The 20,614-nt window shown below is 33.9% G+C and overlaps 1 protein-coding gene across 5 annotated transcripts in view; it reads left to right on the top strand.

Moving 5' to 3' along the window:
* The window catches only part of LOC118188938 (gamma-aminobutyric acid receptor subunit beta-like), a 439,491-nt gene that overhangs the window by 136,896 nt on the left and 281,981 nt on the right, over positions 1-20,614 (top strand). For all 5 annotated transcript variants that reach the window (XM_035359492.2, XM_035359468.2, XM_035359488.2 and 2 more), the window contains one exon: positions 2,973-3,040. In XM_035359492.2, coding sequence (XP_035215383.1) covers positions 2,999-3,040 — 42 coding nt within the window. In that variant the 5' untranslated portion in view covers positions 2,973-2,998. The remainder of the gene's footprint in view (positions 1-2,972; positions 3,041-20,614) is intronic.

Below are 20,614 nucleotides of genomic sequence, written 5' to 3'. Positions count from 1 at the left end.
AACTGAATCTGATGTCATTCCATATCTGACAATTGCCATTTTTTTAAACAAGAAGGAAATAAAATTTAACATCGAGTTTCAAGGCAAGACTTTACCGAAAGAATAAAGAAAAGACAAGAATGTAGCCCTGTTTAATTACGTTAAAAACCTGAAACCCTTGAAAGGAATGAGTGACAAAATCATTAAAAAAAATGTATAACTACATAAACTTTATTTAGGAAGTTAGTGATGTTAACATTTTAAGTATTACTTCATTTTCGATTTCCATTCAAAATTAGAAGGCATCTTCTGCAAACTCCACCTCCTAGCCAAAAACTGCATCTTCAGATGGATTGATTTTGCATCATTGTTTTCAGAACAACATTTAAAAATATTACTTTTATCTTATATTTTGTAAATATAATGGGTCATGTTTATCAGTGAATTTTCTTTATATTGTAATATGCTTTGTTTATTTTTGTTATTGTAATATGCTCTATCTATAAAGAACTATCAGAAGCACATTTCTGCTCAGAGGTAATACATTGGGAAACTTTAGTTACATGTTTCTAACTCATTTTCATTGGTATAAATATGAAAACAGTTAAAATAATCTTTGATAACTTTGGACTTTCAGTCGTTAATCATATTCAGAGAATTTTCTAGAAGTTATAATTCAGTATTGTTATTTGTGCATTCTAAGCAACATTCTCGTCCTTGATATTTTAGCGTAGGTTTATTATGATCAGAAGTTATGTAACGGGTATATAACCGAACACTTTGATATTTTTGCTTTTTGAATGAACAATATTGCATAAATGACATTATTCCTTGCTTTGGAGATTGGAATACTATAAGCTAATATTAATAAGGAATTAAAACCTTGCATTTCTTTGTTTAAGTTGCGTCCTTTAGTGATAACAAAAAGAAACATGCATCTATTTAAAAAGCATGTTGATCGAATGAGCAGTAATCGAATTTGAAAACCAACTGATTCTCGTTCCCTCCACTGCTTTCTTTGTCACCGAAATTTCAAACCTAGTACCTTCAGTTCACAGGAGCATTCATTTGATTAGGAAGACTGATAGGTTAGGCTTAAAAACTTTTCTGTTAATTTTTTGTAAAAAAAAAGACAGAGATTTGAAAAATGTTTGTTTGATTTAATATACACTGATGTGCAAAAATTAAGGACGAAGTCGAAAAATTAGCATATCAGCTGAACGAAGAGGCAGAGCGGACAGAAAGAACAATCAGGAGATTAAGTAAGGTGATGTACGGTAGCACATGCGCAGATATGCAGGTAGACGTAATGTGGGAGTGTCTGAGTAGTATAAAGCATGTTGTCGGTGTAAGATCAGTATCTCTAGCAAAGAGATTGCACGCCGTATAGCAGTTAAAATCACACCGAGTTGCTGCCTCAGCGAGAAATGGCGAATAATCAATCTGTTAGACAACATCTGGATGCTTTTACCCGAGGTCGAATTATTGGGAAACTGGAGGAAGGCCGCAGTGTGACAAGTGTGGCTGCACAGTTCAGAATTGCTCACAGCATCGTTTCACGACTTTGGAGACAATTTCAAACTACAGGAACAGCTATCCGGGGGTTTAGTAGTGGTCGTCCACGAGGAACCACACCCGCAGATGACCGGTATATTGTATGACAGGCCAGAAGAAACAGGCGGCAGACAGCGGGAGAAATCGCTTGACACACGACACAGACGACTGGACGACCGATATCGCGTTTTACCATGGCCAAATGACTGCACGGTGGTGGTCTGTTTGCACGACGCCCTGTACGGTGTGTACCTCTAAAGCCTGCCCATCGGAGAAGGCGTTCTCTGTGGTGCCGGGAACACCGGAATTGGAGAGACAATGAATGGGGACGAGTACTCTTTACAGATGAGAGCAGATTCAGTCTGAGTAGCGATTCTCATCGCATACTCATCTGGAGAGAGCGGGGAAGCCGCAATCATCCCTCGAACATCATTGAAAGGGACAGGTATGGAGGTGGCGGTGTTCTCGTTTGGAGAGGCATCATGCTTGGTAGTCGTACAGACCTTCACATCTTCGACGCAGGTTCAGTCAACGGGACCCGTTATTGTAACGAGATTCTTCTTCCATATGTCCGTCTTTTTAGAGGCTCTATGGATCCGCAGTTCCTTCTCATGGACAACAATGCACCATGTCATGCCGAACAGCTCTTAGAGAGTGAGGATATTGAACGTATGGATTGGCCGGCACCATCTCCTGATCTCAATCCCATCGAGCATGCATGGGATTTTCTAGGCAGACGCTTGGCAGCTCGTACCTTACCACCAGTAACGATTCCAGAGTTTCGATTGGCGCTGCAAGAAGAATGATCAGCAATGCCTCAAGAACTCATTGACACCCTCATTCTCAGCAAGGGCAGACGCTGTGAAACCTGCCTAGCAGTCAGGGGGAGATCATGTCCCCTATTAAAGACCGGATGTTTCTTGCCGGACACCCATCACAGGGATGTTTCGGCCTTCAGTCGCATTGCGCTCCATGCTACTTTTTCAATAAAGCTTCTTTTTATCCCTCTGATTTCTCTTTTAGTAAGTGTTGCTTACATTACTCATGTCCTTACGTATTGGGGATCTTACGGTATTAAATGTGTTGATTTGGAAAGCTTTTGTACAAAGTTATATTGAAAAAACCGTCTCGTCCTTAATTTTTGCACACCAGTGTATGCAAGCACCTGCAATTATCTATATCTATTACATATATACATAGTATATTATACTAGATGTATACTATATGTATATATAATATCCAAACTCATGCATTTGTAATTAATTATTCATTTTGAATTTTTTTCCTCAATTAACTGTACAAATCTGTATTTAAAGCAAAAGCGTTCTTTACATGGAACAAATATATTGGTACTAAAATATACTCCAAATCTCTCGCATGTTTCAATATTCTGTTAAGTTGCTCAAAAAATGTTGCTCATTTTTTCTCTGTTTTCACAGGTCCGCCGGTAATAGTGAGTGTCACGATGTTCATCCTTAGCATCAGTTCTGTATCAGAAGTGCTAATGGTAAGTGAGATTTATTTCTTCCTGTCATTTATTCTGACATTCTTGTGTTATATAATTTTATCTAATATTTTAATACAGTAAACGAAACGTAAGTTTATTTCGGGTGGATATAGTTAACTAAGGCTGCTGTGTTATGAGTATTATGCTCAAGAAAAGCATTTTATTATCATTTAATTGAAGACCGTTGCATAGATCTTTCCACTGAAAATTAGAATAATAATGTAGAGCTTTTTAAAGTATAAAATTTTTAATAGATATTAATTAGAATAAACAGAAGGAAACCAGTAACAGAATTCTCATTTTTTTTTTATTCTTACGTTCTAGGCAAAAACTAAAATGTTTAAAATTAACATCTTTTATTTTCGCCTTATATTTAAGCCTTTAAAAGCCTCTTTTCACCAAAATATAAGAAATACACTGCTCAAATCAGTTAAGATATTATGATATTGGTTATAAACTACGGATAAAGAAACGTTTCTTAGCTAATATATGATGCATAATGCTGTAAGCTGTTAAGAAAAAAATTACACAACAACAAATGGTTAAATTTACTGTCGTTTATTGTCAGAAAGCAAGAAATGCATTTTTTCTATATGTCAGGACCAGAAACAAAAATGTGATTCTTGGATAAAAAGAATTTCAATAAAGTGTATGGTAGTCCCTGACGGAAACACTATTGCACATGTGTCATGCATGAATCAGTTGGGTTATTAAGAAGGGCCTGGATATTTTTCTTCCATTCCTACAGAAGATCTGAACTACTGATGGGTAAGATACACGATCAATAATCCCTTACCTTGTAAAGTCTCAAACAGTTTCGTTTGAGCTCATGTCCGGGAAGCATGGTCTACAGTCCACCCAAAGCCGTTTGATAAGCCGTTTCTTGTCGAGCTGTCTACTAAAATGGAACTCACCGGAGAAAATAAATCCCTCTATTTTCCTCCATTCTTTTCGTCTCATCTGAGATGCCTTTATGCTCACCTTCTAAGGGCAGCAGGATGGCCTGCTGTTAAAGAAGTTCAAACTATAGGTCTAGAAGCATTCAAGTCAACTCTATGGATTCAGTACCTGACAACTTGAGTTAAAAAAATTCTGTCAGTAGCCCTCAAAAAGTGCTGTTGCAGAAAAGTGGCGTTTATACTGCGGTTCTGTGATTTCTTCTGGCCGTTGCTGTAAAGTATTGGTCATCATTATGTGTTGTTGTATGTTTACGTTTTTCTTCTGGTATTCGCCTAGCGTTTCTAATTTTTAAGAACAAATTTCATGATCTAAAAATGTCATTTTCTTACACTCCAAAGTTTCCGTTGTAATGAGTTGCATTTGACAGTTTCTAATAGATCGATGGTTGTGCAGATTACGGATTCAGCAAAATCATATAGTTGTGACGTCGTATTCACTTCTGTAAGGCATTAAATATATGTCAATTGTTTCTAATCTCATCATACATAGCGAAAACTTAAGATCACTTTTCATTTCATATCAAAAAATCTTAATTTTCGAAGTTACAGACGCAATTTATAAGTTCTAAAGTTCGCAAACATCAAATTTTTCTTTTTTAATCTCTTTTCTTTCATTGTTGTTAACAGAAAGGTCGAATAAGTGTTTTTTTATACTTAACTCACAATATTCTCAAATTGTTTTGGTCAGTGTAGCTAAAAATCTGATGTCAATAAATGAGAATGTCAAGAATGACATTTAAGCTTCAAATTGACTAATGTAAAAATAAGTGTCACCAAACTGAAGTTTCGCTTTTATGTGTTAAAAATCTTAAGAATATGCTTTAACAGAAATGTAGTATGTGTATGCATATTTACAACGTTAAAACTGAGTGCTTAACAATTGCTGAGAATTTCAGAGTAGACTTGGGAGACTCATATGTTTAATACATTTTAATACATTGACTGTTTTTCCATGAAAAGCTTAAAGATAAATCATTTGTTAAACACCTTTCTTATGATTAACAACTAAGATATCGAAGTTCAGCTGTATTTGAGTTTAAGTTTTCCATTTTCATAGAAAAATGAATGTGATGTTAAATTTAATGTTGCAATTAGCTATTATCATATGACACGATTTTTATTCTATAGTAATTTATCTTTATTATATAATGAAATAATTCAGTCTTCACAAATCTAAACAGGAAAATCTTTAAAATCAAGTTTTAGAATGAAATCGGAAAATAGAGAAAGCCATTAAGTGGATACAGAAGCAATTATTTCAACAAATGCATGAAACGTGGGGCAAAAATTAGCGCTTATTGATAGCAGTAAGAGAGAAGAACAAGACTCCAAATGCAAAAGTTTTAATCCCAAAACATTTTTCAACTGGCATTAAAAGGAAGAAACATTTGACCATAATGTTAAAAGTGCTGAAAGAAGCAGGAATATTTCGCATATAAATGCTTAATATGGCTCCGGTGTGTAATTTCCATGAATATGTTAGCGAGTAATTGGAAGAAGTTGCAATTAAGTCATAAAGAACTTTTACTTAAAGCATTTGCTGGAAGGGAGACGGAAAATTTTGTCTATAAAAAGAATGAGACTGTGCTCAACTAGGAATGAAACACAGCCATAGGAATAGCCAGAAATTCTTTTGAACTTTTTCTGGGGCTCGTTTGGGAAAGATAATTTACTCAACGTGTGCTTGTTGACTAGGTCAGTAATAAAATTTAAAGATAGATTTCAGAAATGTGATCTAAATTTAAATGTATTTTTAAAACAGATATCCGGCTATCAGACAAATATCTATGAATAAAGATCAATGTGAAAAATCTTCAAATGCTCAGGTTCAATGAATGAAGGCAAAAACTGTATTAAATTCTTTCTTTTAACTGACTCGCTTTGTTAGTTTCATTCCTTCTCATAAAAGTGGAAGCATCGTAACAAATGCAGATCAGGTTGATGATTTTATCATTCGGATGTTGCTATCTCAAGGTATTTTATGGCACAATATTGCTGCATAATAAAGAAGTTTATAAAATTTCGATTTATAGATATAAAGCTTAATCTTTTTTGCAATCCTAAATTGTAACAAAACATTAGCTAGACTAAGAGAGAAATATTCCTAAATCTAAAATAGACACTGAGACTTGAAAAAGATGTAAAAGACCCTTTTGTTAAAACTAAGAAGAGCAGAAGGCATACCTGGTGCTTAGAACTCAGCCAGCACTTATGCGAGATAACTTATATAACAGTAAGTTCAAATTTAAAATAAGCTAGTAGTCGAAGACTACGCAATTCACTTTAACGCTATTTTAAAGGCGTAGATATTCAAATAAAAGCAGTTATGATGCAAACGCAAAAACTACAATTTCTGTCTGAGTTAGCAGCAACTTAGTAATGTGCCTCGAAAGGCAGAACATGCTCTGTCTTACAATCTAATATCCTCGGCTTAAATACACGCGATGTAATTTGCATTCTGGCGATGAAATGGAAAGAAGAAATGAGAGTAAAGGTCTAAATCATTATAAATGGTTAATTAACATAATGAAACTTTACACAGAGAATGGTAGTATATATGTTAAGCCATTAAGTAATGTTAATGAATACTTCATCCTGCTGCTATTATTTGATCTTACTAATTTAGATTGGATTAAGCGATATTTTAAGGCTATTTTAGGCCTCTAAATGCGTAGTCATAAAAAAAGGTATCATAAAGTGTGTCATAAAAAAGGTAATCGTTTATGCTTCGAGAAAGATTAATCAGATTTCAGAAATTTTATTAATCATGCTGTACGTGTCGAAAATATATGCCCATTTTCTTCTCGATATCTGAAGAATGGGTGTAAATCCCTCCGCTCTTTCGAAATTTTGATTTAAGAAATAAGCAAAAAGAAAGAGTTACAAGAAATTTTCTGGTATTAAAGTAAAACAGCAGCAAGCTCAAGCTAAAAGAAAAGAAACAAAAATAATTATTAGAATCCGTTGCTCACTAGTACATATTGCTAAGATGGAAAAACATTGAAATGCAAATCTTCTGAAATTAATGTAAAACTGCAGCAAGGCCCAATTTTAAAAAAATGTGGAGAATAATTTTTGTTCCCTAGTGCATAAATATAAAGTGGAACTCTTGATTTAAGCCACATATTGACTTTTAGCAGGTGATTTATCAATAACATTATGTACCTAACAAATCATGTGAAATCCACATATGTTAAATTGTCAGATATTTGCATTTTATACCATATACTTCTTTAAAATTTTTAATAATTTGTAATTCGGCTGTATGAAGTATAATTACTACAGGGAAAATGGGAACGATAAAGTTACAGTCTATGATAATTTTACATTTTTCTAAACGTATTGTTTCAACACAAGCATTTTAGTCGGCAACACTAATGACATCACAAATTATTGCATTTCTAAACTAAACATCTCACCCTAGTTTTATAAAGCAGTGCTTTATTATATCGTTAATATGACAAAATACAGCAGCTTCACTATAGAAAAGTACTTATTTGTGGCTCAGCGGTATCCATCACAAGAAGGAAACAGAAAAGAGAGGAGGATTTCTGTTATATACGACCTTTTTACTGCGAAACCTCTCTGCTAATCTGGCGGGTGGCAAAGGACTTATATTCTCATTAAGAGCATAAATGTCAGAACTATGATTTACTCATGATAAGAGAGATATATCAGCAATAACTAGTTTTATTGCGGGGAAGGCTATTGTAATTTGCGGACAATCAAGTTACCCAGATATTCTCAGAGAAATATAAATGTATATATAGAAGACGCCTCTTGTAAAAAATATGCAGAAATCTAGCATATAACTTGATTACTGTATCATAATATTGATAAAAATTAAATCAAGCCATCCTTTACTAGCAAGAATAAGAGAAATAGGAGACCATTTTTGATGAAAACATTTTTATTGAACAAATATACAGAAATGAGTTTTTAATTATAAGAATTAAATAAGCAAAACTATTAAGAAATGCTTTATATTACAAATTACAAATACGAATTGTCTTTAACTGCAAAATATACGCCGCTTGTACATTAAGTGGTATAAGCATTTAAGGATAAGGGCGAAAATTCAATGACATATAAATAAATACTAATTTAGAAGTCAAACAACAAAAATCAGCATTATATTTTCAAAATTTTCACAGTTTCATTCTTCCATCAATAAAATTCCGAGTTCCATACTCAAGGACCCCATTCAGGATATGAATTCCTGGGGTATTTATAGGATTCCTTGCCAGTGTGATTTAATTTACATTGGCCAAACTAAGAGAGCCTTAAAATTTCGCGTCAAGGAACATGAGGCATATGTTAGAAAAAAGGAAACACAGAAGTTTTCCGTTGCTCAACATTGTTGGTCCGAAAATCACACTTTCAATTTTTCTGCTGCCGAAATTATTCAAAAAACATCTTCCATTGGAGAACTGGATTTTCTAGAGGCATTTCACATTCAAAAAAATCTTTCTGTTCTAGTTAACGATCCTAATTCCAATCCATCTTTGCCTTCGGCCTTTAAAGAAATAATGTTTTAGTTCTGGTTTCATCAACAGATGGCGCCACTTGCTTATTCTTGGCCAGGCTTTCTTATCTTATCTAACCATTTTTCCTGTCTTGTTCATTTGCGGTTTTGCAGCTGAGGATGGTGGTTCGGTAAAACCATCAAAACTAGTAACAAAAAAAATACTGAAAATTTTGAAAATATAACGCTGATTTTTGTTGTTTGACTTCTAAATTAGTATTTAAATTCCCATTCATACATAATTATTTCGGTGTATGGATCGTTAAATATACATTTAATATAGAAAACTCAGTACATGAATGCAATAAAAAGTAAATAAGATTTCAACATAAACCTGTAAAATAAATTATCATAAGTATTGTGTAATTAAGTTTCACTCTGATCACTGCTATGATCAGCGCTCCTGGCCGCCATATCCGTTGGTCCCGGGTTCGAGTTCCGAAACATGTTGGATGTTTGTAAGTGTAGAGTTTCTATACTGCACGGGGGGCATTTAATTCACTGAGAACCAAAAATCTTCTCGAGTTGTTTAAATGGTAGACAAAGAGGAGGAGACCCTCCAGTCTGTGCCCCGAAGTTGTTCTCCATCAAAACTAGGAATGAATTTCCTCGTTCTCTTGGAAGTAAAATTGGTTGCTCTCTATGAGGCATCTTGGGCAACAATATCGGGGATGTGACGGCTAAATGGCTGATGAGTACTGGCCTTTTCAGACGAATGTATTACGATAGGATGTATAAGTATCCGGTCATTTGAAAGCAACAACTGCAATTTTGCTGAAATAATAGTACGCTATTTCAGAAAACGATGAGAGAAACTATCGTCATTCTTTCACATATTTAGAGATAAATTGCTATTTCTGTGAGTACCAGCCGTATGTTTTGTTAAATATACGATATATTTCCGAATTTCAGTCATCAAATCTTATCTGGTAAGCCAATGTAAGTTAAATATAACTGGCAGTTATTTACAAATATGGAATAATTCTAATATAAATTTAAGAAAAACATTAAGAGAAAACTTTTGCTTAAAATCTTAAATTTATGAAATGGCTGTATATACTTGCTTTTCGCGCAAATTCTGAGTATCCCTTTAGTTTAGTAACCATCTCTATTATAAATGTTATTAACATTTAGAAATCATAATGCGGAGTACTTTGCTTTTCCTTAATTTAAAGATACCAAGGACAATTTTTTTCAAAATACTTTGAGAAGATCTCTGTAATTAATTTAATTTTAAGTTTAAATTTTGCCAAAATTTTAAAAATGGGAAAAATACATAGAACAGGTGTTGATATAGGAGTGTTCTATATATCTTTTCCATGCAATTTAGAAGTCCTACTATAAAATTAAGCAACCTATTTTACAGCTCTTAATTAAAAACGTTGCTCAGAATTTCTTATTAACGTATAGTGGAGTAATGCACAGTGGTTTATAACGCAACATATAATTTTTAGGTTTTTCTTATTTAATGCAAGTTTTTAGTCAAATACTAATTTTATACTCCCCCTTAACAAACAGTATATGAAAGCAGAAATTTGTGACGTTGCAAAGTATTCATAGTCATATTTTTACTAACGCAAAATTTTATATGAAAGTAATTCTACTAGATAATTTATTTTAATAAAATACATGCTTACTTCTCTCCACCGTTTTACAAAATAGTAGATGGAATAAAATCCTAAAAATTATGTGTAATTCATACATTAATTCAGCTTTGTAAAATAATACCACTTCCGAACGGCGTGTTTAAAAATAAGAGTATCTTTCATGCGCATAACGTCAATCTGATGATAAACATGTGATTTAAATTGCAAAAGTAGTCGGTTTACCCCTTCCGGAAAGCCAGAAATATATACGCGGAATTGTTGCTGCATCCTACAATTTAACTTTTGCAGCGAATGTGATTGATAGCGTACCTCAAAATGGGAACCAACAGCGTTCATTATGCGGTGTTAAAGCACAACATGTATGACAGATGCAAATTAATCACCGCTTATTCAAATATTTATCACGATGTCTTTAATAAAAGGAATTTTCCAGCATTGAAAGAACCGATATGCACACGTGAGGGTGAAACAATTCTAACCATGCATTATAATGCGGTTCTCTTTTTGTAATTATTAATTTTTAATACCACGATAAACTTTTTATAAAGTTTTATTATTATTCCAAAATTTAGGGAGTACTATGCTGGTAAGTTTTTAGGTGGATAGTGTAAACTTCAAAAAATATTATAAAAGTCCTTGCTTTGGCTTTATTTTCAAGAAAATTAAAATACGTTATTTTAACTGAGCTTTTATTTAATATATTCGGTTACGCTTATTTTCTAACTGCATAAAATACAGCTGAATAGCCACTGTATAAAATGCTTCGAGAAATAAAGGCTTTCATGCTTCCAAAAATGCGCGAAGTTTCGTTAAGAACATTAGATGAAAAACATCATTTCTTTCATTTCACCAAATTCGAAAACTTAAAAATGAATCACCTTCACTCGATATCTATCGCCCGCATGTTATATGACACTTTTAAACAACTTTATTCAAAATTGCAGTATTTACAATTAGGTCAGCAACCTGTTATCATTTAAAAAAATGCCTTCATTTTTTATTTCTTTATTATGTTTCAATTTATACTTTTTCTGCGTATCTTTAAAGATATGTGATTTTTGTTTTTAGTTTCGTAATTTTTATTTCGTAACACGTCTTTTCAGCTGTAACACATAGTGATAGTAAATAATGTAAAATTTAACTGCAAGCAATGTTACGAAAGATCATGTAACATAAGCGAAAACTGAAAGGTCTTTTTAAACCTATATCAAAAGTAAAGATCCAACAACAAATCTCTCTACGGATTTATGGAGCTTAATTCTGCAGCTTTTCAGCGTCAGCTACATTCTGTATTACTTCGATAAGAGAAAGAAGCATTATTTATAAAATAATTTTTTAATCTCGTAAATAAATAGTGCCTTTTTTGTTTTCAAAATACAGTTTAGAATTCTACATAAAGCCATGTCTAACAAAAATAAATCAGGCTATAGCTCAGTTTGGGAGGTTTTTATGAATATAAAGTAAGACCAAAGTATAGAACTATAAATGGGATTACACATCATACTTGTAAAAATTTTGGTGCTGAAAAAATACCAAATAAATAATACATATTTCTGTTGCTGTAAATATTTGTGTATATTTATTTATTTTTAGTGTTAACTATAGAAGGGATTTTATTTATCTTGCATCGTAAAATCATTTTTTAAGTTTGATATATGTATTTATCTAACATAAAGTTATTTTTATTTATTATAATTTATTAAATGTCTCGTATTTATTTTACTATAATTTTGCATATACTTCTTAAGTACTTAATATAATTTCAGTTTATGATTATTAATAATTTTTATGAGTCCAGCCGTTTTATTATTTTGTAAACTTGTGTGTAAGACACATTATAATTATGAAAACAGCACGGAATGTATAACTGTTATATAAACAGAACTGAATATATAGCTTAGTAAACGCTACAGAACTTGGCGATACTTTGCGAATACTTCCCAAACTTGGATGCATTTTGAAGTCTTCGAACGAAATCTCATGAGCTTGAATAATTTTAGCTCTACTGTCGTGAAATTTCGACTGCCGATGATGTTTCACTTTTAGGACCGAAACTTTGACATCCGCCACTATGTTAATGAGACCTGAAGAGATATCTTTTGGTTCTACCGGAAGCTACTTCAACTGCTTTATTTATTTTCAACAATTTTTATTGCTTGAAACTGCCCTAAAATTTCAAACTTCGCTCTTCCTGCAGCTTGTTTGTTCAGAATATTTATATGTATCGTTAACAAATAGCGCTTTACTTCTATTCTCAGATAAGGAGTGTTCATGTTTTAAACGCATAAGTCGATAATAACCGAAAACTGGCCTTTCCTGTTAAGGGCTTATGCCCTTGTGTGTTATTCAGATAAAATATACTGCAATGCTACACACTTGACATACATTATTGTTAATCAATAACGTAGAAACTGAAATTTACCCCCGATCTCATACTGGTATACAGGGCATAACCAGTTGCCACTCAGAAAAATGCTTTCCTATCCACACAGCACGATCGAACACCACTTCAACCGCCGCTGCATTCTGCGTTTTACTGAAAAGTCCATAATCCCTAATTTACGCAACCATCCATCACTTCAGATTAACTAAATAATAGTCTTTGTACATAACTCAAATAGTCACTTCCATAAGCTATGACCACAACTTAAATTACATGGAACATGGAATTTATGGAAGTTGAATATGAAAGTTACATTATCTTTGGTGTTTTTAGAGGCTTACTAAACACCAATTTGTAAAGAATAAATTCTTTAATGAATTAAAATATATACATAGAACTAGTATAACGTCAATCTCAATGGTGAAAAAAGTGTGCATACGACTTACAAAAGAGAAGGGAAATCAGTCTCGCAGAGGAGTGATTCTTAGCGCGCATGCGCTAGAGGGTGAAATCATGACGTGACGTCAGCGTCGGTGTTGAAGAAATGTGGGGAAAAAGTGAAACCCCACATATCAAACTACCCAATTCATGCACTGATGCAATACCTGACTAGTATTCTATTCGCATCACGCGTAGTAGAGGTGAAGAATATTAGAGGTCGCATAGTAGAGGTCACGCATAGTATGGAACCCAAATACCCATTTCCCTTACCTACATGTACTACGTATAACGTACAAGTATCTACCTACATCACGTAGTCACCACTAGCTACATCGTTCAGCCTATAACTATAAGTAGGCAAATTTTGCATGAAGGGTAAGCATTTCTTTCTCTATAACTATAGCAGCGCCACAATTCGTTTTAAATGTCGTATTAAACTTTTGTAAACGGGCATGTCGTTTTAAGGCAGGCTATCTTCGCAATACATTTAATTCCTCCTGAATAGCTAGTGTTTCCTTCCTAATCCTGTTTAGCAAGATGCAAAACGAACCGAAGGCCAAACTTCGATCTCTTAGTAAAACTGGTTGTCCAGTTTACTCAATGCCTAGTACGCGTGTTATTGATTTAATAGAAACTAACATATACTGGGATTCTTCACAGTTTACAGTGAGTTTTTTGACTCAATGTGTAATTGTTTAATTTTTTACTTCATTTTTATTAATCGAAACCTTCAAAATAAAGCACCCAAGCTTGAATATATACTTTTTCACTGAATATTTCAAAACTTATACTTTTCTTTAAATAGACAAAATCATACCTGAAATCATACGTGTATCATATGCGTGTCATTTATACTGTTGAAAACTCTTGAGTTATTAATGGACTTGCTGACTCTACAAAATAATATACTGTATTCGTTTCCAGTACATTTTACTTTTCATTTAATGGTACTTTGTTCATTGATCGATATTGAGATCAAACATATCGTAATCATAATCAAAACAAATTGTATTGATGCTTAAAATATGCTTTTATATTTATCATTTTTAAAATGTTTTGCGGCTTAACTTCACAAATCGTAAGTTTATAAAAGTAACTATGCATTAAATAAGCAAACTACTGGTATTTGAATGTAATGTACGGAAAAAATCCTGATTTAAAAAATAAATATAACCTTATAAAATATCTTAAATTTCTCTCAGTAAGCAGTATTAAAAAGTAGCCAAAAATACCTAAATTTCTTTCTATTTTGGGGGCGGATTAAAAACAAATCACTTAACCTCTTATTTGTGGCAAACGTAATGTTTAACCCTCTTCCAAAATAACTTATCCCATCCCAAAACAGGTAGAAATTCCTCGCAACTACTCAAAAAGTACAGTTCTGAAATGCAATTAAAGCGCAAAGCACAGCCAGCAAATACAATTTTCCTTTGGCATATACACAGTAAATGGAGTTATTGTCCATCAGAATGTGCTTCGTGAAGCGGAAATAATAAGGATTCACTGCTTCCCAAGAAAAGCTGTTGGTTGTGTAAAAGAGTTTAGGGCGTCAGGAAACGTACTTTCTTTAGGAGATTATATTTTCATCTTGCAAAGAGGTAAAAAGTATGACTTCTTATACAAACTACTTTCTGAGATAAAATAAAGCAGTTTCGCACTTATATTTTATTTTAGGAGTTGCATGTAAAAGAATATAGGAATTTTGTTTCAGAACAGATATGTTATTTTCTATAATATTAAGATACATTTCTCATGTCTTATCTATTTTTTATTTAATTTCCTCGTTTGCGAAGAAACTTAAGTTTTTAAGCATAACTACTAATTCAAAACATAAAACTCGAAAGTACAAGAATAACTTTCGTAGAAGATATTTCTACTCAGTGTTCTGAATATTTTTGTATTTAAATTTAGAAACGTTTCACCTGATTCCGGTAAATAAAGTGTTCATTTTTAGTTATTTTAGCAGACGTTACTATAAAAAAAGATGTTTCCAAAGTGATGGGGATTTAAACATGATTTTCTTTATTAATCAGTTTTCATCAATATTTCAATGCAGTTTCTTATTATAATCCCCATTTAATTGGATACTCTTTTCCCAAAAGAAAACTGCCCACCAGCGGCCGAGCGGTAAAGACGCTGAACACTGGTAGTTCGGTCGGAGGTTCGAATCCCGCGAACGGGCTGGCTGCATGGGCGTTTTCGTGGTTTTCCCCATGTGTAACGTGTATACGAGCCAGTTTCCCTTAGAAAGTCCTCCACGAAAGGCATCCCTCCCCTTAGGCAGATAGCCCTAGTGTGCTTTGCCATAATTAAATACACCACACCCAAAAGAAAACTAATTTTTTAAGCCGTTGTCAAAGAATGTTTTCTGTGTCTTCTCAATCCACCTACTTATGGCAGGATTAAACTCTCAAATCGAATACCCCATGTAGGAAAAGATGAGATAATAGAAATGTGGGAACAGAATACTCCTCGCAGAGGTTAAACAATTTTTGAAATGTTCACAACCTCTTTCCACAAAAAGAAAATGATTGCTCTTCGCGTCTCCCATGATTACAAAAACAATGCTACAAAAGTGTGCTTGCACCAATAAAAAAATTGAACAGGACTAAACAATACTGCTCGGGGTAGCTGCATAAATACGTCAAGATTTGCCTCTGGCAGTTAGCATTGCCTGTAAGTTCTAGGAATTGAACTAGATCTAAATTCTCAGAGTTTGGAAACACGCTACATGCACGTAAGATTTATTTCAATTTTATTAGATATTCGTTGATCTCCAAACAACAATTCAAAGCTTGTTTTCGTGAATTATATATGCTTTCAAAAATTTCAAGAATAACCTTTCAAAAAGAAGTATTTTTCCAAATAAATACTTTGTTATGTTTTACATTAAATAAATATGAAGCAAAAGAAATTAAAGTGCTTTAATGTAAGCCATTAATTGCGCATTTTTAGAAAATACTCATAGCTTTGTTACGAAGAATAGACAGAAGTACGTTCTGTGGTTATAACACAATAACACTCATCAAATCTTAGTCCATCATTCTTAAATATAAATTACCGGAAAGCAGTTTACTCAGTCGTGAATGAATTCTACAGGGAGCAGAATAACTTGGGTTAAAATCAATTCCCCAATAGATATAAGGTTACTTGACCAAAGATTAAATATTAACAGGGTTTGTATGCTCTCTTCATTGATGCTATACTTAGTCAGCACACATCCCACCCTCAAAAGAAGACGAAATATGATTAGCACTTCTGGCTAGGTTACGATGTTAAAGCGCTTGTGTCAGTAAGTCACGACATCAGAGCCGCAGTTTAGGGTTACACATTTCAGAAAATTATCAGTAGTAAGTTTTACCTCATTAGATTATTATTGTTTTGTTACATATAACTATTACTTATAATTAACTTGCGTAAGTTTGTACAATTATCACCCTGCAGTATAAGCAAGTCGTGTTTGTGTCCCTAGCTTGTTATCCAGTTTTCGTTTATTAAAATCCAGTAACAAAGTATTATTTTCTGTTCATGTACCTTTTAATGGGTTAACCATTGTTCTTTTGCTTCCAAGCTAAGATGCCATGGTAATACCAGGATTGCCAATTTAATCATCTTCTACGTTTGTATATTTCTATGCAGCGTGTGCATTAATTGCACAGACATCCTGTTTTCCTGCGCTTCGCCGTTTCGTAGTTCATTGTGTGCATGCTCAGCTACCAGTTTCGCTCGTTAAATAGCTTAATATATTTCCTGCAAATAATTTACCCTTCTTCAAAATTTCTTTTCCTGTATATCGTTTTTTTAAATTTTCTTTCTCTACATTTCGTTTTATTTTTTTTTTATTTCGTTTAATTTATTGTAGAGTCATTAGGAGTTTAAGCAGGAAACGTGAAACGTCTGCAATGCCCTCGCCGGGACTCGAACCTGGATCTCTCCAATACGCGCCGAGAGTGCTACCGTTATACCATAAGACATGCAGAAAGGAGAGAGAAAATAACTTAAATACTCCCCTTTTAAAGGGAGAATGGTGATTAGGGGACCCAGTCGCCAACTCCTGGTGGTGAAGAATCATCATCAACCTCCTTTAAGTTAGTGCACCACCGTACAGTCATTAGGTTATTTTGATACGGAAGACGTGAAAAATGAGCAATGCCCTCGCCGAGACTCGAACTTGGACCTCTCGTATACGCTCCGAGTGTGCTACCGTTACACCACGAAGGCATGCAAAAAGGAGGGAGAAAATACCTTATACTATTTATAATAGATTTTTACTGAAAGAAGTTAAGATGAAACCATCCAATAGAAAACTTGTTTCTGCAATGATCTGCTTCTACTCAAGATATATAGCGAACTCTTTTGCCATTTTGTTACTGCTTTCTGTTTCTCCAAATTCGTAGCAAAGATATTGATAAAAGATGAAAACTAGAAAAGCTGTAGAAAATACAAATCTTGCAATCCGATTTTGTGACTGTAGTTTTAAAATGGAAAATGATGACACAATTGAAAATGAGGCTTTCAAAGACTAAATTTAAGCTAAAAAAATAGCAAGAAAAATAGATTTCTTAATTTTAAAATCAAAATATTGGTCTTGAGCTTAGAATATAAATTGTAAATAATTTTTGCAGACGTAAAGTTTACCCTTTTTTACAATTTTCACTATTATTTATGCAACCTTAGTTCGTTATTTGCGACATAAGGGTTTTTTCCCCATTTTAAAAAAAAAACGTTTTCTTCATATCTTTAAACAAGTTAAAAGGAAAGGTTTTTATTTGATATATCCAACCTGGTTGCGTCTAACAAAAAAGGTCGTCTTAAAACTTCATCGGAAAGCTTCCTAATGCGTGTTAAAAGGCAGTAAAGATAATATTTAAAAGTATCTTCCATTCAAACATCTGAAATCTTTTTATTCTTCGCTTTTCTAAAATGAAAAATAATTGAACACTAACCTTTATAAACTGAAAAAGGAAACAGCAACCATTACTAAACTAGTCAATTAATCTTTTTTTTTCGCCTTCTGAATTCTTTTTCTGACAAAGTAATGAATTTGAGACAAGGCCATTAATTTATTTTATAGTTTGTTCACAAGTTTAGTGTGCAATTAATGAGTTAAGCTACCTAGGCTCTGCTGAATTAAATAATAAAACGATTGAAGCTTTGTTTAGGAAAATCAGTTATTCTACTAAATATTTTAAGTTACTATGTTCCAATGTCATAATTATCTTACATAAAAAAAAATTCTTAACTTGTTTATAACATCAAAGAGTATTCCTCCGTGTAGTATGTCGAAAGTACCTATCCATGTACATTAATGTTTGTGAAAATTGCAGCACTATGAAGGAATTATGCAAATTGTACCAAACTAGCAGGAAATGTAAAGTGAAGTAAGACATGTAAATAGTTAGAATTACAAAGTGATTGCGCATGCGGTGAATAAATAGCGATTTCATGTATATAAAGGACTTTAAAAAGTTCCGATAAAATCTTTTATCGTCCTCTGTCTGCGGTGAACATTTAATTAGAGGTCAACATGCCTTTTCAACAGCTGATGCTGCCCTATCAACAACTAACGGAGTTCGAACGAGGCCGATTCGTTCGTATGCGAGAAGGTGGACTTTCGTATCGAGCAATCACAGCCTGCCTGCAGCGTAACGCCACAACAGTGATGTATGTTTGGAAGAAATGGGAAGAAGGATCAAAAAACAAGTCGAAATCCTGGCAGTGGGGGTACGCAATAGCACAACGGCACGGGACAACAGACAGCTCATCCGCATGGCTGTGATTGACCCTACAGCGTCCTCTCTTGCATTAGCACAAAGTTGGAGCACGGCTACAGAGTGTTGTGTTGCCTAACTACACGGCTTGCCCCCGTTTGCTGCAACATGAAATGCGTGCAAAGGTTCCTCTACGCAGGATTTCCCTGTTGCTGAATCATAGATGCATTCAACTTCAGTGGGCACGGCAATACAATGCGGAGCGTGCTCTATTGCAACAAATTGTTTTCGCCGATGAATCTCGCTCCAGTCTGGAGTACGCGTCAGACTTTACAGAGGGGACGGTTTGCTCCCACAGTGTTATCCAGCGTCGTACCACACAAACGCCTGGGATTATGGTGTCGGGAGTTATTGGGTATAACTATCGACCTCATCTAGTTCAGACTGCGGGCAACCTCAACAGTGATTACTACATAAGGGAAGTTGTGGAGCCAGAGGTCCTCCCCATTCTTCGACGCATTCCGGGCGTTGTATTTCGGTAGGATAATGCCCGTGCACATGCTTCTCACACTGCACGAGCATTGTTTAGGGCACAACAGGTTTCGCTTATTTTCATGGCCTTTATTCTCCCCCACCCATGAGTCGCCCACTGAGCATGTTTGAAATTTCATCGAGTGGAAACTCGCTCGTACAGCTGGTGGGACGTACATTAAGACTGAACTTTGTCATAATGTCGAAGTCATATAGAATGCCATTCCCCATGATTACATTCAGAAACTGTATGATTCAAAACCACGACGCGTATAGGTTTTTCATCGCTCAGCGTGGCGGACACATAAACTACTGATTTTTGACTTTTTTGTCTTGTAAATTTGATCGTTTAATTGCGCCACTATCAGTAATATGTGGAGTAAATTTCATTCATTTCTGGCAATTCCTTCATATGTTGCAAACATTAATGTAAAACTAGTACAAAGATCGAATAAATTTATTAAATTAACAGACACTGATTTGAGACAGGAAGTGCATGACATAGATTCATCCGTTTCACGGTTTTAAAATATATTAAAGCGAATATATTTGCAAAGGCTTAGCGCTCATCTTGCAGAAATATCAGTGCGGCTTATATTCTATAAATCATTAATATCATTTAGGTTATTCATTTGTTGCGTGCAAGGCATAACAGGAAAGAGTGTCACAACTTAAAATCTAATATAACATCATAACAGTAACAATTTTCGGAGAGTGGTAGAAAGTTTGTTCACACACTTGTTCATTTGCTGCACGCAAGTTCATTTGAGCGCGGCTTCTGCATTTGTTGCATGCAAGTTCATTTGTTCGCAGCTTGTTCATTTGTTGCATGCAAGGCATAACAGGAAATAGTGTCACAAAATCTGATAGAACATCATAACAGTAACAATTTTCGGACAGAGATGGAAAATGAAATGCGAACTTGTAAAAACCTCAGATACAGTAAACACAAATAATATAGAAAACAAAGTCGCTTTAATCTCAGACATTGGCAAGAAACACCAGTAAATAAATGGCTAATATATTAGCTATTGTTACAATAATTGTTCAAACCAAAGAACCGCCAACTAAGAATTATTCAAATGAACGACACCAATACATCCAATGCAACGACAATGGATTCATTGGCGTACGGCTTTGTTAAAAACCTGGCATGTCACGTAACTTTTGCAGCAACGTGCTAAATAACTGATTCTGGTGACAAGATCTTTATCTCTCTACTGTGGATTTTCATTTGAACAATTTTCGTAAATATCAAACATTATTTATAAATATTTTATATATAAATATCTGTGATTTATACGCCTTTTTAATATCCATGTCCTTCGTATTTGTTGTGCTTCCGCTTTTGCATTTCGCATTCCATTACGCAATATATCACATAAATTGTTACTTTTGTCATGTTTATCACCCTTTA

Source organism: Stegodyphus dumicola, chromosome X1 (genome assembly GCF_044657685.1).
Source record: "Stegodyphus dumicola isolate Sdum_Otavi_A_Nest chromosome X1, ASM4465768v1".
Classification (NCBI taxonomy): domain Eukaryota; kingdom Metazoa; phylum Arthropoda; class Arachnida; order Araneae; family Eresidae; genus Stegodyphus; species Stegodyphus dumicola.
The sequence above is the reverse complement of the archived record's forward strand: the minus strand, read 5'-3'. Positions and strand labels throughout refer to the sequence as shown.